Consider the following 25,879-nt stretch of genomic DNA (forward strand, 5'->3'; position numbering starts at 1 on the left):
CACCTAACCCATCCTTAAGCTGTGCAACTACTTACCGCAGGCTACCGCAGCCCCTGGCTATCCCCTTGTTCACCTCTGCTTGTGCAGGAAATGGTCGCAAAGCTTAACCTTGCAGATACAGCAGCAAAGCACAAGGTATCAGATGTGGGCTCAGGCATGCTAGGCACGCTTGAGAAGTTGGGAGGAAAAGTAAAATATTTTTTCCTTACCATAGAGGCTGCCTGGGTTTTGTCCCCTGTGCGTGCTGCTGAGGGACAGATGTGCCCCGTGCAGCTGTGGCCACACAACTTTCAGCTGGACCATCACCTCCACCAAACACTTTGGGGCTCCCCACAGACACACCGAGGTCTCCCCAGTATCAAGTCAGGATTTGGCACATGGGGAGGCTGTAGGGATGGGAAAAGCCTCCTGGCGGCGACAGTATAAGAGGAGCCCTGGTGTTTATGCTCTAACTATAGGCAGGAAGATAATTAAGTATGGATTTTTAAAATGCCAAGGGGCCTCTCCAGCTGAAATCTTGTAAATTAAAAAAAAAAAAAAAAGAAACTAGTCAGCTTAAGTCATAGTCCCTTCAGCATTCTGGACTAGACTTCACTTGTTTCTAAAAAGTTATCTGTCTTGGTTGCAAAGCCAGGTGTAACAAGTATGCAGGGACCCTGGATGGACCCTAGAAAAAGACATAAATTAATCTGGTTTTCTAGCATCTCTGTTCCTCCTTCTCCTCTGTTCTTGGTGGTGAGCAAAGATAAAAAATATTCAAGCTGAGATGTCAGCTGAGGTTTATGGTGGAGCTCGTGCTTCTCGGAGCACTTTGAGTGTGCTCTGGAGGCTCAGGCAGATCCTGCTGCGTCGGTGAGGTGACAGCCACGTTTTAGAAGTTTCCGTGAAACGAAGGGGTTGCAGCTGCCCCGCTCGAGCCCACGGCTGGACTACCACTCCCAGCATGCCGCGCGCGGCACGCGCGGCCGCTCCGCCCATCCGTCCCCTCGTTCGCGCGGAACGGCCGTTGCCTGTTCGAACCGGCCAATGGTGGCGGGGCAGAGGCGGTCGCAGCCAATGGAAGCTCGCGTCGCTAGCGGGGCTGGTATTAGGGGGTGGTGCAGCGGGCCAATAGGGAGGCGGGGCGGCAGGTATGAGATGGCGGCGGGAGCATCGGCGCCGGGCGGGAGGCGCGGCGGCAGGTAGGAGCTGTGACCCCGGCCACCGGCACCTCCTCGTCTCCTCTCCAGTGCGGACGGGTGCCCTCCCCACCCCTTCTTGCCTATGCGGGCACCCCGCACTCCTCTGCAGGCGTTGGTTGGCCCGTCCATTGCGGCGCTCCCTCTCTGAGCCGTTCCTGCTGCGGCGGGGCCGCCGGTCCCCCGGCGGCGGTTCGCGGCCCCCTGCCTGCCGCCTCAGGCAGCCCCCGGCGCTCAGCGTACAGATAGAGGGACGGCGTTGTCACCCTGCGAGCGCCTCCGTGTGGGTTTGCTGCGGTCCCCCATGGCTTAGCCTTGGCGCTCCCTGCAGCCTCCCGGTGCTGCATTGCAGGGGAAACGCCGGTCCTCTTGCACCGTCTCTATCCCGCTCCAAACCCGGACAGGGGAGCGATACCACGGGGAACCGTGTCCCTCGCGTTAGCAAGGGCAGTGCCCCCAGCTCTGGCGCAGCCGCTGTCTGGCTGCAGCGGTACGAGCCGCGCTCCTCCTGCGGCAGTGCCGAGCGCTTGGCAGTTGCAGGGTTTGGTAGGGTGATGGCACTCTATGGACTTGCTTTGCATCCCGCTCTTCCTTGCTTTGTTCAGCCCACATGCGTTATTCCTGCTTCCTCAGAACGCGCACACTGTAAGCTTCGCTTAATTAATTTTTATATGCATAACCTCTTGTGACTGCTGCAAAAAAAAAACCAACCAAAAAACAACCCAGCAGAACACCCCGCTGGAACGGTGATTTTGGTTTACTGCTGAAAAAGCTTAAATCTCTTTCTCTTTGTTTTTTTTCTGGAGCACGTGGCATAGTACTCCTTTGAGTAGTAATTATTGTGGAATCGCAAAATAAATACAGTTGAGGGCTGATGCCTCATAACCAACCTTATTCGTAGTGGTGCTGTGCAATTCCCTGCTGAGCGGGATCCATCCTAATGGTACGTGCTGTGCTTATCTGGGAGAGCTGCTGATGGTGCTCAGCGTGGCACATTTGAGCAGGGAGTGCCTAAAATGCTGGACCTGGTAAAAGGATGAGTGTGCTCCATGCAGCCCATACAACACTCTTGGATAAAGCATTTTAAATGTGGCCTGGATCAGTCCAAAGGGCTGAATTTATTCTGCTATAGGCTGACAGTTGTTCTTTAGGATATAATACTTTTTCTCTTCACCAATTTCACTTCCCCTTTTCAGTGTAAGTTTTACTGCAGTGCTTCCTGTCACCCCCAGGCAGCACTAGCAAATCGATCTCTTGCTTTGCAGGTCTATCGCCACAAAGCTTAATTTTACTTTTTTTATTTTTTAAAAGCTCCACGATCATACTTTTGCCCCTATTTCCTCTTGTCTGGAGATAAGTATAAGCTAGTAAAGCTTGTATGCTGTATGTATTAGACTGGCAATGAAAGCTGGTTCTCTTAACCTCCTACCAAATGCTACTCAACATGATAAAAGATCATTTGTGTGGGTCTCACTTCTGTTTTTGTGGTGTAGCTAGCCTATGCCTGGCTCTTCATAACTGAGAAGGATGATTGCAGTGTGCCAGAGTGCTCAATATCAAAAGAGAAACATCTGCCTGTTTAATTAATGCATTGAGTGATTCAAGCAGCACCTAAATGCTTTGCCAGGCACTCAGTGTTCACATTGGCCATTTGATATGGCAGGGGTATGATGAATGGAAAGGAAAAAGCCACAGTCCTGGAAAACAGGATGTGCTGAAAAAGGGCCATAAGACACCTTGCTTTTAAAAGGGCTTGATAGAGTGTCACTGCACAACTGGACATTCAAGAGCTCATTTTGTAAACAGGCAGTGAAAGGAGATACAATTGCCATCTGTTTTACTGCAAACAAGAAAATGTTCACTATAAACATGAGTTAGTGGCAAAAAGTCAAAGTGACTTGCTGAGGGTCATGCAGAAAAAATGGCTGATTTCAGACTTAAAGCCAAGTCTGAGTGCATGGGTACTTTTCTCTGAAGATAGCCTGGAGCCGGGGACAGTCTTACTCAAATATTTCCTCCTCCACAACTCTCACTAAAGTCTTTGAGACCCAGGCTTGTATTTAACCTCCTACTCAGTCCAAGTCCCATCAGGCGCACATCCAGACCCAGCTCAAGGCTGTGTTGCATTTGCAGTATTTTTGTATGTTTGCACATAACACCCTGTCCTGTTCTCATCCAGGGCCTGGGATGGGCTTGGACAACAGGATCCTTGTTCCATTACACTTCAGTTCATTGTCTGTTTCCATGAAGGGGGAGCGTTGCTTGCCCACATAGCCCAAAGCAGCATCTAGGTCTCCTTGCCAGCCTAGTCATTGCCTTGTTGCTGTGTGCACATTTACATGCATACGAAAATGTCACCGGGCTTCATTAATGCTCCTTTAAAGGTGTCTGGGCACTCAGTTCAGTCTGAAACTGAAGTTCTGAGTGCTGGGAAATCACATTCCTTGTCCTAAAGGTCAACAGTCTTTGGCGTGTGTTGGTTTAATAAGTGGCACAAACAGATGGGAAGGAGACAGGGCAGGATGGAAGTATTGGCTAATAGCTAATGGTCTCAGTGATGTAAAGTTCCTCTTGATCCTGTCCCTCTGTAAGCTGGATTAGGTTTAAAATTGTAGGTTATTGTTTTGTTGAGTGTATCTTTCAGTTTGGTAGTGTTTGTTTGGTCAGTTTGTTGAGACAGTTTGTTGTGTCCTGTTGTTTTGGGGTGTATTTGTAAGTGTATGTTTAAGGAACAAAAGCCAGAAAAACAGGAGGAGTGGCCGACTGCAGGGGCCCGCGAAACGGACGTAACATGAAACCATTCCCCTCAGCAGCAGAGCGAAGCCCGCGAAATGTGAAACCGTTCCCATCGACAACAGAGAGAAGCCCGCGAAGCACGAACCAGTGCTGGGAGAGCCCGCGGTTTGGGAACCAGTGATGAACTGATGGGAGACTGAGGGGAAGGGCTTTGTGAAAAGTATAAAGGGCCGGCTTCACCTTATTGAAGGTGCGAGCCGGTGGTGGGGCTGCGGCCCCTCCGGCTGCCCAGCGTGCTGCAGCACGCTGCTTTACTTACATCTCTCTCAATAAAAAGTTTTTGAATCATGTCAGCGTTTTTGACAGGGTCCTGGTCACAGCTTGTGGGAAACAAAACAAGTTTTCTACTTGTTTCAGAGTTAGCTGTTTCTGTAGGATCTCAGTTTCACTTTTTCCCTCGCTAGAGGCAAGGACAGGAACCTGAGGCCCCTTCTTTAGCTCGTGTACTGCTGGTTCTGCCATGGACCTGCTGTGCTGCTTTTGTGCAGAACCAGCAGGCTCTGGTAGTGTATCTCTGCACTGTGATCCTGGAGACTGACACTGAATTCCTCTGGTCCCAGGTCGCAGGGCTCTTGGAGCCAGCAGGGAGGGAGAAACGGCAGGAATCCCATGGTGTGATAAATTGGCCTGCCTCTGTTTCAGAGCTTCACAGGTCTGGTGTGTTCCTGGCCTCTCACCCCAGTAATGCATTACACTTACTGTTGTGTCTGACAGGAGCACTGGGTCCTTTTCTCCAAGGTGCAACAGCTTCACTCCCTGGCTTCTGGCCTTTCTCACCTCTATGCTAGGTAATTGCAATTAAGCTATCTAGAGTTTCCTCATAAATTTTTTCAGAAACTGTAGATAGTGGAAAATGTGATAAGCTGCTGAAGTAATTGCCCACCAGCTGGCTTGCAAGAACTTTTAATATGTTTTGTTTTGGCCTATAAAGCTCTAATAATTTGGAGTCTGGCCAAAACATCCTTTCTTCTTGAGTGGTAATGTGGCAGCTCTGATTTTCTGAGACAGGAAGTTCTCGAGAGATCAGGCATTGGTTTCCCTTTTTGTTTTGCTGGATTTCAGGCTCTGTGTTGAAATGTAGCTTTATGGTTTGAGAGTTTCACATGGGCATTCTTACAGCCCTGCTAGTGAGCTGTCATACAGCAGTAGACAAGTGTGCCAGGTCTGGCTGTGCCTCAGGGAGTGGGAAGCCTTTTAGGGAACATTTTCACAGTGCTCAGAGGTGCCTGCAGCTCTCCTCTCACGCACGTGCCATTCTACATCCTCCTCAGCAACACAAAAATACATCACTGCTCCCTGGGCTCTGCAGAGAAACTGGGTGAATCCAGACCTGACAGGCAGGGTGGGAAAGCAACAATTTCTGATCAGCATGGAAGAGTTGCATATGACATTTTTTGGCATATGAATTCCAGTATCTGTGTGCAATATTCCAGTTTTTGACATTCTAGCTTGCCCAAATCCCCTTCAAAAGCACCAGGCCCCCCACTTCTGTTCAGTCTGGTGAGTTAATTGGGCTGCTTTGTACATCTCCATCTCTCTGGTACTGCGTGCTGTGCTGCAGAGCAGCGAGCCTAGTCTGTTTATCTGTGTGCCTCTGCAGCCCTGACCAGATGTCACCGGCTTATTTAAATGCTGGCATGCATCCAGGTGTGCCTCATTGCAATTCCAGCTTGTGGGAATTTACACATCTGGAACATGGGATGTGGCCTCTGACATAACTGGAGGTCTGCAGAGAGCTGCTGATGAGAAGGGATTTGACATGCTCTCATCCTTTGCAGATGCCACCATGATACAAAATACAGATGCAAGCATGCAGCTCACCTAGTGAAGCTCCAGAGTGAAGCATTGTGGAGTTACAAAAGTGTAACAAATAAAAACAAGGGAGGTGACTTCCCCAGTACCTTTGTCCCCTGTTTGCCAGGCTATGACCACAAAATCTCACCCAACAGCACTCTTGGTAGCTGGCTGTGGGTCCTGACCTGGGTCTTCTGTATCTCCTTGGTCCAGAAAAAAAGAGCAGCAGTCTAACCAGCCTGTGAGTGCTACAGCACGTTATACTCAAATTGCTTGAGTTCTGCCAGTTGGTGGTGGGAATCCCGAGAACAGGCATGATTTGGTTCTACCAATTTTTTGGCAACTATCACCCTGGGACTGGAGGAAAATGCCCTGCCTTGATGGGTTGCTCTGAGTTCCCAGATTAGTTGCTACAATAGTTTGTTAATTTTGCTGTGCTGTTTTTGTGTGATTGCTGTTTTTCATGTCAGCAGTATACCTGATTGTTATGTGGCTCCACTTTACAGAGGGTAATTCTGCACTGACGTGGACACTGGCTTGGAGCTACTGGACTGAGAAATATCTGAACAGCATTTTTCCCTGTCCCTGAAGGATGCCTTAGGGCATCTTCAAGTGTAAGGGTGACTATCAGAGGTGCATGCAGCATTTTCAACTATTGTTGGCAATTGGAAAGTACCCATCCACATTTGGAGGATACAGCAAATGTGTGGACCTCGCAGTTGGCCCAGCTAAGGGCCAAACAGACTAAAGTGGGAAGAAACTTTCCACCTGAGTATGAATGAAATTGAAGAGCAGTCAGCTGGCATGAGTCCATGGACAGATGTTTAGTAGATTTTTAAATTACATAAGAAAGATTTTAGGCTTCATTAAAAGAGGAGATGTAGGTGTCCTTGCAGTTTTTTAGTTCAACTGGTAGTCAAAGGTTGTGGTGAGTAATTTTTGCAGGACACAGGGAGGAGAAGAGGTCCTGGACATGGGACACAGCATGTGTGGCAGATACCACTTGGTCCCTCAGGGTACCTCAGATCTATGGTATGTTATTCATAAAGCAAATGGCTCAAAATAGTAAAATAAAGCAAAAAAAAAATGCATTGTTTTATCATTATAACTATATGACCAGGACAGGGAAAACTACATCAATACAGTCTGTAAACAGACTAGCCCAAGGTCCTGGTGACCTTCTGAGGGAGGCAGCATGCCTGCCTGGCATGTTCTGGGTGGCAGGAAGTGGCTGCAGGGCTTCTTCAGGCTGTGACCCTCCCACCCAAGCTGCAGGGGTCTGGATGTGACCACACAGTGCCCTGTGGTGTTGCCTGGCTCTTCCAGCCCCTGGTGCTGCTGCCCTGTTGTCACTGCCTTGCCAGCATTTCCCAGACAGTGCTTGGAGCTCAGCTCTTGCCTCCTCAGCCCTATGTCCCAGCCATCCCTGCCCAATAGCTTTCAAACCAGCTCTTTTGTGCTTGGTCCCATGTTGCCCCTCATGCAGAAGCTGGATTTCTTCTAACGTCTGCAGTGTGACCTGATTAGTTTTCTTGTCCTTCCTTGCCCTCCTTTTTAATACTGTCTACAGAAAAGCTGGCGGAGTTCAGTTATATCAGTCATGCTGACTGATAGTGCTGCCTCTTCTCTTGGGATTCCTCCTCTTTTCTGCCCCTCCAGCATTCATTTCAGATTTAGCTATCAGCCCTCTGAAGACAGGGTATTGCCTTTGTTCTGTGTTTGTACAGCATGGAGCACAGTGGAGTCCCCAGCTGTGACCGAGGTTCCCAGTGCCACAGTGATAAAAGTGAATAAATCAGTAATGAGAAGAGGCAGCTGCTACCATCTAAAAAAGATTCAGTTTTGCTGCTGGTTTCAGTGAAATCAGGATTAGATCTAAGGCTTCTCTTACTCTGCTGTTCCCTGTAGGGGTTTACATTAAAATAAAGACACAAAGTTTAGACTGCATTGAAAGTCATAAAAATCAGAATGGCATTGCTGTTTAGTCCTGCTAGACTGTGGTGTTCCCATGTTAAGGCAGACATATGAGCTTGCAGATCTTTAATGCAAAATTACTGGGTTCTGGGGGTAGCTGTGCTTCTGCATTTTTTACAGAGCCTCGGGTAGGAAGCTGAGCCATCACACAGCGTGGGATCATCCAGAGCTGGGAAGGGGACTCGGTGAGGAGCGCTGCAGTGAACATGTGAACTGCTCTCAGGCATCTCTTAGTTCTTTCCTTCCTTCTAGCACTAGAAGGCATCTGGATATTCCGATGTGGTGATGGCTGATTGAAGTACTGCTTTGTTGACTTTAAAATATTCCAGTGGCTATTATTAAGGATATCAAAAGAATTCACTGAGGTCAAAGTTGAGAAATCTCATGCTGAAAAGCAAATTTTGTGATGTTTCATGTGTATCAAGCTATCTTACAGCTGCAGTTTTCTTTGACACTGGTAATGTGTTGCATTTTCAATTTCTTCCAAAGTGTGTACACACCCCTCACCCAACCCTTTTATCTTCCCTGATAGGTCTATCTATAGGCTCATGTTGTGGGTGTGCAACTGATGTTTCTGAGGTCTGCTTTGAGTCCTTACTGAGACAGAATTTGAAATCTTGTAATATAGCAATAACAATCCAATATAGACTTGGATGTCCTATTTACCTGATGTTCAAGAGATGTCCAGGTGTCACCTTAGTTCCAGGTTGTCCAGCACAGGCTGCCATCAGATAACAGCAGCTTTCTTCCCCAGCTCCTTGCTGTTTAAATTGTATATTATTATATGTGGTTCTATAGCCAAAAGGCTGAATCACTCTGTGTTAGTTATTTAAATGTGAAGAAAGCAAGGCAAAAATTAAAAAGGCAATGTTTTTTAGTATGGCTTGCTTGTATTAAGCCTACAGACTTAAGGCAAGGATTGACCCACTGTGCAGTCATCTCAAAGGAACTCTGCCCCTAAAGACCATATGAGTATAACCCTAGGCAAAAATTGCTCTGTGTTTTTCTTGACATTTTTCAGAGGCAAGTCAGTGATCCTGTGAAGAGTTGCTATGCCAAATCTGGCGCCTGAATGTGATCTTTGTTACGCTATTTTACAAGAATGTCCATCTGAAGTACAGTTCTCAAAGCAATCTTAATTGTGAAGTCACTTCTAATGTCTCTACTGTCCATTCCCATTAAACTTCTGTTAAATCTTTTTTGGTTCTAATCTGGGAAATAATTTGTCTTCTAGTCCTTTTGTACTTAAAATTATTCCACATAATTCCACCATGGTTCTTTCATCTCTTTGCAAAATCTGGGATGGCTCCTATCTGGCTCTGAAAATACTGTCTTCAAACATCCTCATTAATTGATTCCTTACTCTGGCACAACATAGGAAATGATGTTACTCCTCTCTCCCTGGGGAAAGAGGAGCCTGAGCATGTCTGTCCCATCTCCCTTTGTGCTTAGCCAGGCAAAGAATCGCTCATGTTTTGTGTTCTTTAGCACTGCCCAGTTACTACCCTGCTCTCAGCATTTGGTAGTAGCCTGGCTGTTTCTCACAGTCTAAAAATTTTGTTATTATAGAGGGAGAATTTCTTCCATTATCTGCCTTATTTTCAAAAGCTCTTTATTTTTTTAGTCCTGTATGGTAACACTCATTTACTGTCACTGAAGTGACAACATACCAAGGACATAAAATGGCACCAGAGATGGATTTTGCCCCCTGATTTCGGTACATCAGGCTTCCCTGTAATCTGCAGCTTACAGCTTTTCCACTTTCCCAGCTAGACAAACACAGTTAATGCCATGCCCCAAAGGTACCTCTTGTTTTCTTTCTTGGCTTACTTGTGTTCTCCTTATGCTCTGTTTCATGTTGCCTGGACCTGTTCCTACCTTCACATGGAAGATGTTAGAAGAATATAAAATCTATAAAGGCCACTAAACCAGTTAGGTCTCACCTATCCAAATGCAAGCTTACTGCCCTGTGAGCTAATATTAATCTGCCCACTTGCACAGCTCTTGCACCACAGGTTTGATCACCAGGTTTTTCCAGTTTAAGTCTCATTTTTGCCTGTGTTTCCAAGGCATTTTCCTGGCCTGGATCTAGTTACCTTAGGGATTAATTGATCCATCATGATTTTGCACCACCCACTCCCCATGAAATCATGGGGCTGTCATGCCTGAAGCAAGAATGTTGTGTGTAACAGACAGCTTTCTTTGTGACTTGGCTGGGATCGCAGGCTTTGCTTCTAATAGACACTAGAATGGCAGGAATTTCAGCACAATATAGGACCCATTTTTTTTAATCGCCTGTCTTAATCACAGCCCTATAAGGACAAGGTTTTATTATTCATTGGGATTCAATTTTATTCATGGGATCAGACAGGAAGCTATTTATTCCTCTTTTTTATCATCTTATGATGTCTCATAAAACAATCTGAAATGAGAGCTTGTAGAAATTGCACTTGCTGTAATTGCAAGCAAAGAAAAAAAAAGGCAATAAACTCCCTGAATACGTTTGTCTCCCCTTTGCTGCTGTTACATAAACTGAGTGTAGGTAGAGTACATCCATCTTCCTTTTTTAACACGAAAACAGCAGATGGGGCACATGGCTTTTTCTGAAGGTTATAGTGCATGAGGATTGGCAGGGTTATTACGTGTAAAGCCAGTGGGGGCTTTATCTTTGCTCAGAAATAGGGGTTTGCCTCACATTTCCATTTTGATTAGCAATAATGATACAAAGGCAAATTTTCTGTGTGATGAAGAGCTGCTAATAAAGTGACCTTTCAAAATTAAGTAGCTCATTGAAGTGCCACACCACAATACGAGTATACAAGGCTGGTCCCAGCTGTGGCAGACAGGGAAACTGGATGGGAATTCAGAGAAACATGGAATGGGAAGCCTGAAGTGGATTGACGACACATGGTGGCACAGTGATGGTATCAAAGAGCAATAGCCAGGTGCTGTTTGCAGTTCTTGAGAGGCCGATGTATGTGATTTGTCTTTGAAAGGATCTAAAAGTGTGAAAGGCAGGGGCACACAGTGCTTCTAGTAAGGTTTCTGGGCATGGGGTTGTGCAGTTAAGGGACTCAGCTATTGTATTGCCAGTGCTGTAGCATTGGCTGTGCTTCGATGCTGTTGGGAATTTGTTTGCATGGCTTTACTCATGGTAAACGCAGGGCAGATTTGGAGCTGTTTTGTGGATTCCTCTTGGATATAGGTGGAGAGCACTTAATACCACACTGGTCCTAATTCAAAACCCTGGTTTCTATGTAGAGATTATTTGCCGTTAAACTCCAGCTACGCAGCCTTTGGCAAGAGACATGAATCAATTTGTCCAGCTTTTCTTTTCTGTTTTGTCTCTGTGTGAAGGCTGATGCCCAGTGTGTGCCAAGCGGGCCTTTCAGACCCAATAATGCGCCCTTGTGTTTCATAGCATGCGTGGAATTTGCATAGGCTGTCCTGGGACAGGCAGGTTTCTTTTGTTGCTGGAAACAAGGAGCAAGTTCTTTTCCCTGTCTCTGCTTCCTAATGCCTCTCCAAAAGCTTTCAGCACTCATGTAAGAAATTCACTTTTTTCTATTTATTTTTACATTAAATGTTGTTAAACTCTGTACAACTTGTAATGCTGTGTGGAGAAGTCATGTCAGTTCTAGTTGACAAAATTGTTTAATTTTCTTTCTCTGAATCTAGATATCTAATTGTCAGAGGGAGCAGATAATCTGTGATGCTTTAATGTAACTGCTGCAAAGTATTTGCATATCTTCTCTGTGGGGAAACAAAACTGCTAGCAAGTGAATAACAGTGCACGGCTCATTGCAGGCAGGGTCACTGGGCCTATACACTTGCTATTAACCCTTCTCAGGATCTGTATTGCCACAGAATGAGCTGTCATGGGTTTCAGGCAAAGGGCTTGCTCCACATTATGGGAAGAGTTGGCACTTGCTTGTGCATTGTAGCCCTGTGCAATAAAATGCGAATATGATCAGATGGATTGGCAGTTGCTTTTTGGCAGCTGATACCGAGTTGTTGCATTTTGGTCTTGATTTATTGCTGATAACAAACTGCTGAAAAACAGTCTGGGAGGTACTTAGAAATATGTGGCCCCCATTTGGAGTCACCAACATGCTCACTAGGCCACTCTGAGCCATGCAGCTGGGAGCCTTTAAGAGCTTTCTAAAATTTTGAATGTCCTGGCAGTTTGCCTTGAGGTCTGCCTTGTAGAACTTCCTTCTCTCCATCCTCTTGAAGGAATCTTTGACACTAGTGGAGAGCAGTGGCAAGGGGAGAGGGTTTTGTGCTGATTCTCACCATGCAAGCATTGCTGAGAGCCTGGTTTCCTCTGATTTCATCAAGTGTCTTTCTCCTTGTGCAGCATGAGTCCCAGCTTTTATTCTCTTATTCTGATCACGCATCCTGGAAATCACACCAAGTTGGTCTTTCAGTTCGAAGATGTGCAGCTGTAGCTCAGATAACTACTGGATTCACAGATACTGCATAGGGGCAGGCTGTAGTTGGGTGACTTGTAATTGGGCTTTGATGTCCTCCCCTTCTTTAGCTACTGTCAATTTACATCAGAACCATAATTTTCTATTATTACCTGTGCACTTGGCAGCTGATGTTGGGAAATAGTGTTCAGTGGTAGCTCACGACTGGGAAGGAACGATGAAACAGTATCAAAAGTATTATCAAAGAGTCCAAGAATGAATTATTAAAGGAGTGGGGAATGCCACACAGGGTGTGCAAGCTGGGTGTGTAGGCAGCCTTCACCCAGAGCCCTGGAACAACTGTCAAACCAACTCATAGGACCAGACCAGAATTTCCTAACAGAGTAAGATGTTGAGCAGTAGTTTGTGACTGAAGAATAATGATACTAATTCCCACATTTAAGGAAAAGAGGGGCTGGAGAAGCAAGCTAGGCAACTCTAGTCTTTAGGCTAAACTTCAGAAGCAAGTGTTTGAAACAGTGGTGGGAAGATCGTGAGAGAAGAGGTAGATTCTCTAGAGAGAGATGGAAATTGGGATAAGCTTTAAGTGTGAGCTTTAAGAGCAATGGTAAACCTGAGACCACTCTTGATTTTTATTTTAGACATGGTGAATGTAGCTTACCTAGCCTCCATTAGGGTCAGTATCTGCTCTAGGTAACCCTTAGCAGAGCAGTGCCTCAGATGCATGCCTTTTCCCATGCCACATGAGAAGCAATGAAGTAGAGAAAGTAGGTGTCAGCATTGAATAGGGAGGTTGGATAAAGGGCAGCCTGAAGAAGAGGCAAGAACTGGGTGAGTCAAAAAGAGGTGTATTAGGAGAAAGGTTACTAAAGTTTCCTCAAGGAACCCTGGTCAGTTATTGTAGCTTCAGAGAGCAGTAACCAAGGGTTGGCAGCTTGTCACCTGGGACTGTTTAACCACATCCCTAGCAGAACTGGGGTCAGTGTTATTGCACACTTCATGATCTTAAAAACAAAATCCCAGAGCATGAGAACTTTCTACTTGTTGGTACAAAGGTAGTGATGATGGAACAGCAATGGGAACTCATGAGTAACAGATGACCATGGAAAAAAGATTGAGATTTAGACTTTCAGGCCACAGGGAGTGAATTTCTGGGGAGGAAAGGATATGAAATCAAATTTGTCTATGACTGAGAGCAGTAAGTTAATGTAAAGCATTGGGTGCCTTAGCTGCCTGAGCTAGAAGGATGTAGATAACAGTGAAATTTTTAGTTGGATGTTGTGATGTATTGCATATGTTACCATCACACTAAGGGCTGCTAGTCTGGGGCTGTGTTATACAAGCAGGCCAGAAGTGGTTCAGCTCCAAAGGGAAATGTAACTGTGTTGTGATGAACACTCACCCAAGACAGACAGTGCTGGTGGTGTAGACTGGTAGCTCCTGTGTCAGCAGATGTCTCCTTCAGGGCAGACCAGCTGGCTGTAAAAAAAACAAGCAATGAGTAGTTACTGTATTTTTTTCTTCTTCCCTTTTCTTCCAGTGATGCCATCTGCAATTTTGTAATTTGCAATGACTCCTCGCTCCACAGCCAGCCCATCATCTTCAATCCTGACTTCTTTGTGGAAAAGCTGCGCCATGAAAAACCAGAGGTGTTCACAGAGCTGGTGGTCAGCAACATTACCAGGCTCATTGACTTGCCTGGGACAGAGCTGGCCCAGCTGATGGGAGAGGAGGACCCAAAGCTGCCTGGGGCAAACAGCACAGCCTCTGGATTTTTTCGTTCCCTGATGTCTTTGAAGCGCAAGGGTGAGTTCTGGTGCCCACCTTTACAGTGGTGCTGTCATCATCTGTTACACATAGTTTGCAAAACTTTGGGTGTAGGCCTGTTGGTTTTGAGCTCTTGATGAATGCCTAGTGCTGTATGTTTTTAACGGGGGATTTCTCTAGAAAGGAGCAAAACAGAGGCTAGGAGATTTATCCTGAAAATGCCGTGCCACTTCTAGAGTACCCTTCTTCAGAGAATTATTGCTGTGGTTTACGTCAGGCTGGCCTCAGTGGGTCAGCTGCTCTTTGTGCAGCAAAAAACAGAGATAGCTTTAGTTCCTGAGTGTTTCTGGTCTGGCTCTGTGGAAAATGCTGAGATGGAGAGGAATGCCTGAACAAACTTCTGGTTCTTCCAATAACACCGAGGTGTCCTTGTCTCTCTGCTTGTTTGTGTCCATCTAATCCATGCTCTGTTCTCGTTAGCTCATTAGCTTTCCTCATTAGCGATGGAATATCAGTGAAGGCCAAGAACATCAGGTTCCGTGAAGAACAATAATGCCCAGTTTTTACAGGCCACTGACTTCACTTAGGGCCCAGTGTATCCTTCAGTTGCTGTCCCAGCTCTCTGGAAGGTCTTGTCTGTGCAGCTCAGAAATCTCTAAGCATCTCCCATGCAAACACCAGTGCTTCTGCAATTCATATCCCAGTCCAGTGAGTCAGTGACAGAGCCCCCCAGGAGAGGACATTATTTCTCTTTCTCTCTCAGAGAAGCACTCATCTGGAGTTTTCTTCTGGTAAACTGACTATTTTTATCTTCTCTTTCAAGTTCAGCTGTCTTGGTTATGGAACATTTGCCTCAGGCCCCTTCTCAGAAGTCTGAGATTTGCTTTTGAGCATAGTTGTGTTCAGATCCTCTTGTGTTCACATCTTGGCATTCACCACTCTGTTTTGTTGTAACTAAGAGAGTGTTCTGTGTGTGTGTGTGCCTTGTCCCACCTCTGCCCACACTCAAGGGGAGCCTGGTTCTCCTGGTAAGTTCAGTTAAACCTTCTCACTCATCTAGACAGAAAGTGCCTCCATCTGTGCACCTTTCACATTCCTGTCAGCTCTTGTTTCATAGCTAGACTGGCTGTCTGCTGGCAGAGAAGCTGTGGGTAGCTGCCTTCAGATGTTGGCAGCCTGAGGTTGAGCACTTTTAGTTACTCTTCCCTTCTTTGAGCAATTCTGCTATTGTCAGTACCTCTGAGTAGGGAGCTATCACTATGTTCAAATACAGCTTCATTTTTTCCCCCCAACCTTTATGTAGTGTCTCCAAGTGGTTTTGATTCTACCCAACCTATTTCTCCATTGTGTTTTATAAGGGCAAGTTCTGCAGCTCAACTGCTCAGGCTGAATTTTCTGGTGCTGGCTTCAGCCCTCCACTCCTGACTCACCCAGTGGGAACTGTGGTAGATAGACTTGCCTTGGGCTGGACAGCACTACAGGGGAAAATCAAGTACTGCAAATAAGTCCTTTAGCATCCTTAGGTGAGAATTATTCAATATTGCCATGACTTATCTTGCTGCTCCATATTAATAGGTCTTCACACTGCACACCCAAACTACAGTTGGGCTGTGCTTATATCTGTTACTGCTCCTGCCTCTGTTCCAGGAAAGTAGCAGGATACCTTAAATTCAGACACTTGTCACTTGACAAACAGAAGTGACTAAAATTGCTTTCTTAGCATGTATAGAAACTTCCCTATTCTTGTCAAAACCTTCTAGCAGGGGGCTTGGGGGCCTTCTCTAGCTCGTTTTTTAGAATTATCTATACTCTGCTGGAGCACTGCTCTTATCAGACCTGACATCTCCTGTTAGCTCTCTTCCCCAAGAGCTCCTCCTTCCCTTTCAGACATTTCCATGGCCATGTGTCTCACTATAGCTAGCAGATGTTTCCAAGTCTACTGGCTGCACTCCCAGGCTGAAATGGCAGTGACTCCCTGCATTGACAGGCACTGTCTGTGAACTCCTAGGCCAAACTCTGAGAAAAAGTAGTTTGTGCCTACAGAGAAAATTGGTTTCATGTACTGCGTGTTTCATCTTGGAGCCATCATTTGTTTTTCTTCATGTCATAGACCAGATAAAACAAACAGGTTTTATTTCTTCAAAGCCAGAGGGCAAGGACTATAGAGCTCAAAGATGATCAAACTGCAAATACTTACACTCCTTTGAGCATTAGGAAACTCTCAATCTCATGCTGCTTCTTAGTTTCAGAAGCAATTGTACAATAACATCTAAGCCTTCATAACTCAGCATCCATTCTTCAGGCACTTCTTTCAAGTTTCTTTGAGAATCCAATTCTCATTCAGATATCAGCTTCTGACTTCAAAAGTAAATCAAATTTGTCAGGCCCTGCATGTCTCAAGATGTATTTTCCTCTTCTCTTCCTGGCTACTATTGACCCTATCTGTTGAATATCTAATGAGCTTAGTTTTCTTCAAGGACAAGAATCTTTTGCCAAGGTTACTCTCTCCTTGCACCCAAGCCTTTCAGATCTTATATGTGGATCAAGAGGTCACGTTGCCCTCCTTTCTCCTACAAGACTGAAGCATGTGCTTTAGCAGAGGGAGAGTTCTTGACTTAACAGGAGGCTGGAGTTCTTGGTGGCTTACTATGTATTTCAGAAGTCCTGGAAGAAAGTGTAACATTCTTCAGGCGGAATAAATTTAGTTGAACAGTAAGGCTGCTAGAGAAGTGCACAGGGTTAACCAGGTCTTTCCCACATACTGTGAGCATCAACACCACAGAACAGTAAGATACAATAGACCAAAGGATAGTAAAATAAAAATGTGCCATGAGGGGAAAAAAAAAGGCAAGAGGAAGCTTGTAAGGGAGAACTTTTATCAGACCAGCTAGTGCATTGCTTGGATTGCTGGGGTATCTGTTGTAAAATTATGGAGACACAGACAGCTGGGGTGCAAATGCCCAGCTTGCCCTCAGAAGTGGTCCGTGCACCTGGCAGTCAGGTCATGGAGAAGGGAGGTATATTCTTTCCTTAAACCTATGGGTTCTTTGAAGCCTAAGTGCAAGAGCAGGACAAACCAGCTCTGTACCTGATTCCAGTTTTCAGACCCAGTCATCACATATTGTGGTATGGACTATCAGTCAAACCTACATGCATCTGAGGGAAGAAGTGGTGCTCAGGGCTCTCTGGCTGCTGCCAGTGAAGCTCCTGGGAGCTGCTTCAGCTTTCTGAGGGACAGACCTTGCTAGCTTTGTGTGTCTGATGGAAAACGCCTCTCACGAGCAGGACTCCATTTATTAGAAAATGCTGTCCTGCTGAATAACCACTCTTTTCCCTGGGGAGTCCCTCTCTGGACAGGAACAGTTTTCTGCATTGATTGAACAGTGCCTTCCAGTTAAATGGACTTCTCATCAAATGGTTCCTTCTGTGTGAGGTTCTCCTTTCTTTCAGCTCAGGTGCTTCTATATCCTTTCAGAGCTGTAGCCTGTGCTGAATAAAGTTCTGGAGCTGGCAACTCATGCCTGATCTGTAACAGCCTCATGAGACGAAAGCAAATTTCAGGAGCTGTCTGCTTGTTATGGAGGATGGCCCAGCTCATTGCTTTGCTACTCTGATTTAGTTTTTCTTTTTTAATTTTTTTAAACTTTTTTTAGCTTTTCCTTGTTCAGCTTTCTGATCCTTCATACGTTACTGTATACATACCAAGTTAGCTGGCAGGGAAGAGAGATTCATTGCAACTAGAGAATTCCAGGGATTACCCATCCCTGAAAAGGAGGATAGTGTGAGCCAGTTGGATCATATATGCTCTTCCCACTAGTGCTTTTTTCCCCTCCCATAGTCTCATTACTGCAGCTCTTCTTTCTGCATCACTCTGTGCCAAACCATGGTGAGGATTCACCTGGATGTTCCTTTCCAGGTGTGGAATGTGCAAATGTGGTACCCGGGCAGTCCCTGCTGTCACATCTGCCCTTTCCACTTTGCTGTTTCCATAAAGTCCAGGCTTGTGCATGATATGCCCTTTAAAACTGAAGCATCTGTTCTGGTGTTTTCTTTTCAGGAGCTAGAGAATGTTTGCTTTAGCTGATAAAAACTATAATTAAGCTGAGGTAAGAAGCAGGATGATGAAGTGCTTGTAAGTACAGCATGGTGAAATGAAGTGACTTGTGAGACCTCACATCTGTGGTGGTCCTTTTGACCTTCACCCTTAGTGTTTTTTGGCACTGGTCCTTGCATGCTGAGATCCTTTTCTTTGGGGACCACTCATGTCTGTGGCTGCTGGACTCTGAGTTGCCTGAACATGTTATCTTCTGTTCTGCAGAGAAAGGGGTGGTGTTTGGCTCACCGCTGACAGAAGAAGGCATTGCACAGGTCTCCCAGCTGATCGAGTATCTGCACAAAAGTAAGTGACTGTTTTCCTCTCCCACAGGGTATCCGTCTGGACCACTTCAGGTGTCTTGTGCAGACAGTCTGAAAAGCTCTGAGCTCTCCAGCAATAAGGGTTTGTTGCTGGACTAGACAACTGTTCCCCAGAATTGCCTAGCAGAGATGTTAATCTCTGTCCCTCTGCACATGGCCTTTTTCTACTGATGGGAGCCAGCTTGAAATCTTGTCTCTGAATGCAGGTCATTGATGTTTGCCGTCAAGCTCAGGAAAGGGGAGGGATCTCCTTTAGTAAGAAGATGGGAATCAGCTTCTCATTCATTAGTGGTCTTTTTTGTCCCCTCTGCTGAGCAGATCTAAGAGCAGAAGGCTTGTTTCGGGTGCCAGGCAACAGCATCAGACAACAGATCCTAAAGGATGCTCTGAACAATGGTACAGATATTGACCTGGACTCTGGGGAGTTTCATTCCAACGATGTGGCCACCTTGCTTAAGATGTTCCTGGGTGAATTACCAGAGCCGCTACTGACACACAAACACTTCCATGCTCACCTGAAAATTGCAGGTGAGTGACTAGTAAGAGGCAGTGGTGAGTAGAGGGAATAGAGCTAGCCTCCTAGGAAGCTGGTAGTGCTACAGAGCTGCACACTAGGCTGCAGAATTGTAATCCTTCAAGGCAGGGTGTAAGAAGGAATTTTCGTTCCATCTCAGTCTAATTGTGGAAAGACTGGAACCAAAACCCCTTAGGAATCAGACCAAGTCTATCTAGTCCATTCTTCTCTCTCCAACAATAAACATACAGACAGTAGAACCCACACTGGTAACCTGAATCTCCCTCTGTTTTAAGTCTGGGAGTCTCCTGAGCAAGGTGTGTTTTCTGTGTACTTAACAACTGTTACTGAGCTACCTTATGTGAACTTCCTCTGCCTTGTCTTCAGCTCATCGCAACTCTTCACAACTGTGTTGTCCTGTGGGAGGAATACCACAGAGCAGCTCCTCTGGTGGGGAGCTTGGGTTTGGAGGGGAGAGAGAGGGAGGGCCAAGAACTGTGCAGGAGTTTAGAGGAAATTTGCATGTGAAGAGGGAAGGGTAGTTGGTTGCAATAGGCCTCCTGTTAAGGAAGGTAATGTATGTCCTTCATGTTCTGCCTTGTGATTTGACAGACTTGACCCTGTTTGATGAGAAGGGTAATAAGACCAGCACTCCAGACAAAGAACGCCAAATTGAAGCCCTCCAGCTGCTGTTTTTGATCCTTCCCGCACCCAACCGCAGTCTGCTCAAACTGCTGCTGGACTTGCTCTACCAGACTGCCAAGAAGCAGGACAAGAACAAGATGTCTGCCCACAATCTTGCCCTCATGTTTGCACCCCACATCCTGTGGCCCAGAAATGTGAGCAATGCCTCAGTGTCTGTGGATGGGATATAAAGCAAGATAGAAAGCAGAGGCTTGGCATGTCTACGGGGGAAGAGCCAAGAGTGGAAGATTAATAATGATACAATGGTGTGAGGGCTGGAGGCTGTGGGACGGTGTGATGGAGCTTTCTGGTAGTACTCAGTCCTAAGCATTCAGTCCAGACCTGCTGTAGGTCTAATCTGAACTGATGCTTCATCTCTTTCAGTAAAGCTGAAAGCACAGCAGCACAGTCCTGCTTCTTTTAAGAGTAAGAACTCTAGACAAACCTTGCAGGTCTCTCTCTTAAGGTTCCTTATATTGCTGGTGTTTTGCCCCAGAGCTGTCTAGTTCTCCTTTCAGAGCAGCTTTGGCTCTGTGAGCTCTGTTGTTGGTGTGCTGTGAGCCCTGCCTTCTCCTCTCCTTGGAGTAGGTCTCCTGATGAGGCAGTGGGTGTGTATGTCTCAGAGACAGCAAGGGCAGCAGAGACCTTTCCTCATCCCCCTCTAACTGCTGTGCCTTTGGCTGTGTCTCTCCTTGCCAGGTGACAGCAAATGACCTTCAGGAGAATATCACAAAGCTAAACAATGGAGTGACCTTTATGATCAAACATTCTCAAAAACTCTTCAAGGTGAGTGCACTTTCAGTTCTTGCCCTCCCTGGCCCTTCAGCAGGAGAATGAATGTCTTTTGTCTAGACAGATCACAGGTGTCAAGTGTTAATTGTGGGTGCTCTCTTCCACGGTAAGAAAAGGAGGATTCCTACAACAAACTGTACTAGGGTGGAGATCTTTGCTGGGTAGACAGCCCAGCAGACTGGGCTGGGCTGGAGGTGGACACGCTGGAGGTGGCTTTGCTGGGCAGGTCAGGAGCATGGTGCCGTAATACCACCCTCTGCTGGGCACCCAGCCCCTGCTGCCCAGTCAGGAAACCTGATTCCTGGGGTCAGGTAGCCACTGGGTTCCCCTTGGTTTCTGGTAGGATAAGGAAACTGAAGGGCTTTGTCCTGGATGAGTAGCGCCCAGAGCTGACTCCCTCATACACTGGGTCATTTTGTTATGAACTTCTCTGCAAGTGGTAGTCAACCCACTGCTGTTAGAAGCACAGCCTGCAATCTTGAGCCCCTGTCTAGGTCAAAGCAATGTGCTGCCAGGAGTGTGGGGCTGTCTGCAGGTTCCCCCATGGAGGTGTTTCTGCAACAGGCAGTCTCTTGATTTCTGGGGACCTTTCTGGTGACCGTAGGCACCTACTCTTTGCCAGAGTCCTCCCATAGGATGTTCCCCTTCTACCCTCTTTGTCAAACCCCAGTGTGGCCAGCTCACGGCTGGGGAAACTTCTTGGAAAAAGTTTCTGCAGAGCCCTGCTATTACTCTGTGTTCCACTTGTGCTGGTTCTCTGCATCAATAAGAAACTGGGAACAAGTACAGCACTGGTGACATGAAATCCCATCGATGAGTCTTGATGGAAGTTGGTTGTGTGATATACTTGAAGAGAGCTCTTGCTGGGGCTGCTCTTGCCTCAGGGCCAAACACACTAAACATAATGTGTGGCCTTTTTTTCTGCTCATCATCACAGGCCCCAGTATACATCCGAGAGTGTGCCAGGCTGCACTACCTGGGATCCAGAGCCCACACATCCAAGGTAAAGCCAGCAAATGCAGCACCTGTCCTCCATGGAAGGACTGAGGCTGTGATGCTATGAAGGGATTCTTATGAGTGAAAGAAGCTGGAAACAAAAACAAGTCATGAAAGAGGATCTGTCAGAGAGCAGGAGTGGAGGAACCATATGGTGTGGCAGTGAAGGCTGCTGCATTAGAGAAATTGGGCAGAGTTGAAGCATCTGTTAATCAAAAGCACAGGGAAAGCTACCAGCCCCTGTTTAGCAGCAAACCTGCTCCCAGTGCCCAGTACATGCAGCACCTGCTTCTTCATGGGGTTGTGCTTTCTAAACAGCCAGACGTGCCAAGGCTGTTGCCTTGGCCAGGCTGCTTGGGAGAGGGGCTGGGATAAAGGCTACTTGCTGCCACTGGGACAACATTTGTCTGTCTCTTGCCAGCAAATGCTTCCCTGCCTCATATAGCTGCAGTAGAGGGAAGATGCGTTACAACGAGCTGTGCTGACCCTTCTCAGGTCTGGAAGGGATTCTGCAGCTGGCATCCAGGAGGGGAGGGAAGAAGCAATGGGGTCACCTTTGTAGTGCTGTCACCTTTTCTTGGCACAGGGCCTGCTGGTGCAGTGCTGCTGCAGAGGGGTAGCGAAAACACAGCCCTGTGCATTCACTGGGGTTGAGGCAGCTCACGAGACTATTCCCAGCCTGGCTCAGATGGGTGGCTCGCTTGGATTAAAGCATGGCAAGCGACTACTGTCTCCACTTTCCCAGGACGACCTGGATTTGCTGACATCTCCAGGCCCTAAGGAGCTGCAGCCCCTTAAGTCTCAGAAGCGAAGCCGACTGGACCCGTGCCATCAGGAGGAGACCCAGCAACGCACAGAGGAGGCACTGAAGGAGCTCTTCCACCATGTCCACAATATGCCTGACTCTGCAAAGAAGAAGAAGCTTATCCGGCAGGTAGTGTGGGGAGGGAAGATCTCTTCAGGGTGCACTTGTCAGCACAGTCCTGGGCATGGGTCTAAAGGCTTGAGAGCTGTTTCTAGTCCTGGGCAGGATGGGTAAGAGTGGGCTTAGGGCTGTGAAAGGGGCAGAGCTGTAGGGAGGCAGGGGAAAAGGAAGCCTATCCCCGATGTGGCTGACCATGGAATTAGCTGCACCAAGCTGTACTTTGAGCTCTCTTTTCCAAGCCAGGGACTTGCCAGCCAGCAGTTCCCCAGTTCTGATCATGGCCTTGTTGAACATCCTCCCTCAGAAAGGGAAAAGTCCTGTTCTTTCTTACCTGCAGGGAGTGGACAAACTGGGCTCATCTCGAACTGTGAGCATTCCCAGAAAACCTGCTGCTCCAGAGAGGCTGGTCGATATGGTCAGCACCAGTCCTGGCTGCCAGCCTCCAGCTCCTCCCTATACCCCTTTCTGCTCCAACAGTTGCTGCTTTTGGCTAATGTGTTAGCCAGCACAAAGCAGCCTCATGTCCAAGCTCCTTGTAATCATGGGTGGCAGATGTGTCCTTACTCAGCTTTCTTATCCCTGCAGCTCTGAGCTGATCTTCCATTTTGAGGTATGAAAGAGACATTTTTGAGGTCTGAAAGAGTTTTAGGCAGAAGGTGGTTGGTAAAGCAGCATACAGCAGCAAGAGATTGGTGCAACTGCACAGTAACCATGCTAACATACTGCCCTCATGTTTCCTCCTAGTTTAATAAGCATCCTACAGTTCTCACTCCTGGCTCTGAGATACCCATATCCCCAGCACCGCGACGTACCCGCTCACGCTCCTTCAGTGGGCTCATTAAGGTAAGGGCAGCCTCTGACCCATGCTTGCTGCTCTGAGTTTCTGATGTTGCTCTTTGCTTCTGCCTTGTTCTGGCTTGAATGAGGCCCTCAAAGGTAGGGACTGTTGAAAGTACTGTCTGCCAAAGAACACAGATCCACTGGGAACAGCACAGTGAGAATAAGCCTTGTTAGTATAAAGTGTAATTATCCGTGAAACATGTTTCTGTAGGATCTATGCATCTTTCTGAAGGATTGGTTGCTTTCTGAGATGAGATGAGGACTGACAAGGAGCTGGTCATGTAGTCTAGCCTGTTAGCACAGATGTTAGCACACTGTAGGCTGCTCTACAGCAGCATGTACCTGCTTCTGGCAGGCTGGGCTCCTGTCCAGCCCTCAGGTATGTTCCCAAACCCCTTATGATCAGGCAGGCTCAGCCTAGTGGCATGGTATTTCAGGTGATTCTGCTTTGCAGTCTTTTTCCCAGCTTGGCTTTCTTTTTTCTTTCCCAGCATCCATCTCCTTACCAGCAATGCATCCTGCTCCTTCCCTTTCTTTTCCCCTTTGCACTCTAAGCACTAGCCAACAGCACTCTCTTCTTACTGCAGTGGAAAGTTTTGGGAACCCCAGTTATCCTGGAGAGAAAAAGCAGGGATGCCACACCAGAGCCTGAGCGAATCAGCAAAGAGAATGTACACCTGGTAAGAGACTCTCAGCACAGCTGGAGCAGCTGCAGTGGTGGGGAGATCACGTGAAGGGAGTTCAAGTGCAGCTTGTGCATTCATTTCAGCAATCCTTGGGGAGATGCTTGCTGTTCTCTGCCCAAGAGAAAGTTTCCAAGACTTCTGCATGATAACAAATCTTAGGATGGTCCTCTGCTGTAAGGAGAGCAGAGAGAATGGCAGGGATGACAGCACTGGCCCTCCACTCCAGTCTTGTTCCTTTGGCCAGCCTGCTGCATCTAGCATTGTCCAATGGCCACACAAATTAAGAGTGTATTTGGGTAATAGATCCTCTCTATTTTCCCCAGTCTTTACTCCTATTCCCCTCTCTTGTTCAGTTACAGAAATGTGGATCTCCAGCTCACATGTCTCAAGCAAAGCTGAAGTCTTTGGAGGGCCAGAAAGAGGTAAGACAAACAGTGTGGGACAAGAGGTTTGTATAGCCCAAGAGAGATGGCTGTGTTTGTCCCTGTCTGCTCACTGCCTCTGGTCTAGTGCCTTGCTTTGGCAAAAGGTGTGGGAAGACTCCAGGGAGAAGTCCTCACAAGGGGAAGACAGTGCATCAGCCTTTTTTTCCATGGCATTCTATGTCTCAAGCATTCAATTGCTCTAATTCTCTGCTGCAGGAATCCTGTAGACGCATGCGAGCCCACCTGCTTTCCAAGGATTCGTCATCGCTCTGAAACGCTTCGCACCAACGCATGGGTGGGAATGCCCAGCCTCACAAGCTGTGAATAATGCGCTGCACTGAGAGGGGAGTGCTGCAGACTCACAGCAACCCTCACCAACATGGCAGCACTCTTGAAACTGGACCTTTGCAAGAACTGCAGGGACTTGTTTCTTCCTGTATATGAAGCATATTCCATTATACTATGGGGCAAACCACTATCTAACCAAAATGTGCAGCATGTCTGACCTGCTGGCTCTGGGAAGAGCTGAAGTGCTTGCTTACAAGGAGAGCCCTGTGCATTGTGGGGCCATTTGCACTCTCAACTTTCTCTACAGTGTTGCTAGGCTGTATTTTTTTTTGCTTTTTTTTTTTTTTTCTGAGTTCTTAACACACTGGCTTGTTTTTCCTCCCTCTTCTCAGTTAACAGTGAGAATGATGGACTCCTACCTTCACCCACAGCCTGAAAGCTAACCTTACCTTCAGTCCTCCTCCATACTCCATTTTTCCCTGCTGTTCCTGAAGGGCTGGTGTGCACAAATGGTACAGAGCAGAGGATGTGCCTGGGAGAAGAGGAGAGGCTCTGGGTGTCATCATTCCAAATGATTCCAAGGAGCTTCCGTAGTAAATTCATCCCTCTGTTTCAGCTTGGGTGGGAGGCAGCCTGTGCTCGCTGCATTCACTGTTCTGTGGCAGAGCTCTGCCTGATGAGCACAGGGTGCCTCTACTTTGAATTCCCCCAGGGAAGCTAAGGCAGTAGGCTGGCACAGGCTCTCTGGGGCAGGACAGCTTGGCCTTTGGAAGCTGGAGTGTCTGGGGCAGGCAGAGTCTGGTGGCTGTTTGCAGAGCATCAGAACATTGGCTGCATGAGAGGTGGGAGAGGGCTCCAGCCATTTGTAATCTGCTGCAAATGGTGCCAAAGGCTTTGGCTTAAGGTATCTTGATTGCTGATTAGTCATGAAATCGGGGGAAAGGGCTGGAGCTGGGTTCAGTTCTTTGGCCTGAGCTGCAGAAATGAGATGGAACTGTCTCGATATGGGATAAACCCACATCACAGCTGCTCAATGTCAGCTGCCTTGTTAAGCTAAAGTGCTCCAATAAGCCAATCTTGCCAAGTACCTGTCTGCAAGCACTCTGGGGGAGGAAACACACAGGGTCACTACTGTGAAATATTGAATCAGCTGAGGAACCATCTAAACACTTGGTAGCCTCTCTCAGGGAAGCAAATAATCTCTGGAATCAAATTATAATTGTTTTCTAATCTTTAAGAATGGAGAGCTGACAGGATTTAGAACTCTGTCCCTGAGACAATTGGTGGCAGGAGGTGTGAATATTGGGTTGTGAGCAGGGAGTTCAACTAGCTAGAGCTTTCAAAACAGGATCAGAGCCCTGTGCAGTTTAG

At 47.0% G+C, this 25,879-nt stretch overlaps 1 protein-coding gene across 3 annotated transcripts; it reads left to right on the forward strand.

The window, feature by feature from the left end:
• Positions 1 to 1,120: 1,120 nt before the first annotated feature.
• ARHGAP19 (Rho GTPase activating protein 19) lies at positions 1,121 to 25,361 on the forward strand. Of its 3 annotated transcripts, XM_030453342.1 has the most exons (12): positions 1,121 to 1,181; positions 13,716 to 13,981; positions 18,261 to 18,341; positions 18,677 to 18,886; positions 19,485 to 19,711; positions 20,256 to 20,342; positions 21,286 to 21,351; positions 22,090 to 22,278; positions 23,014 to 23,112; positions 23,697 to 23,789; positions 24,149 to 24,217; positions 24,437 to 25,361. In XM_030453342.1, the coding sequence occupies exons 1-12, from the start codon at positions 1,138 to 1,140 to the stop codon at positions 24,491 to 24,493; spliced, it is 1,488 nt and encodes a 495-aa protein (XP_030309202.1). In that variant the 5' UTR covers positions 1,121 to 1,137; the 3' UTR covers positions 24,494 to 25,361. The 3 variants fall into 3 exon arrangements, with proteins under 3 accessions (XP_030309202.1, XP_030309203.1, XP_030309204.1); XM_030453343.1 differs by lacking the exon at positions 23,697 to 23,789; XM_030453344.1 differs by lacking the exon at positions 18,677 to 18,886 and having other exon boundaries at positions 1,132 to 1,181.
• The last annotated feature ends 518 nt before the right edge of the window (positions 25,362 to 25,879 follow it).

Source organism: Calypte anna, chromosome 6, assembly GCF_003957555.1.
Source record: "Calypte anna isolate BGI_N300 chromosome 6, bCalAnn1_v1.p, whole genome shotgun sequence".
NCBI lineage: Eukaryota > Metazoa > Chordata > Aves > Apodiformes > Trochilidae > Calypte > Calypte anna.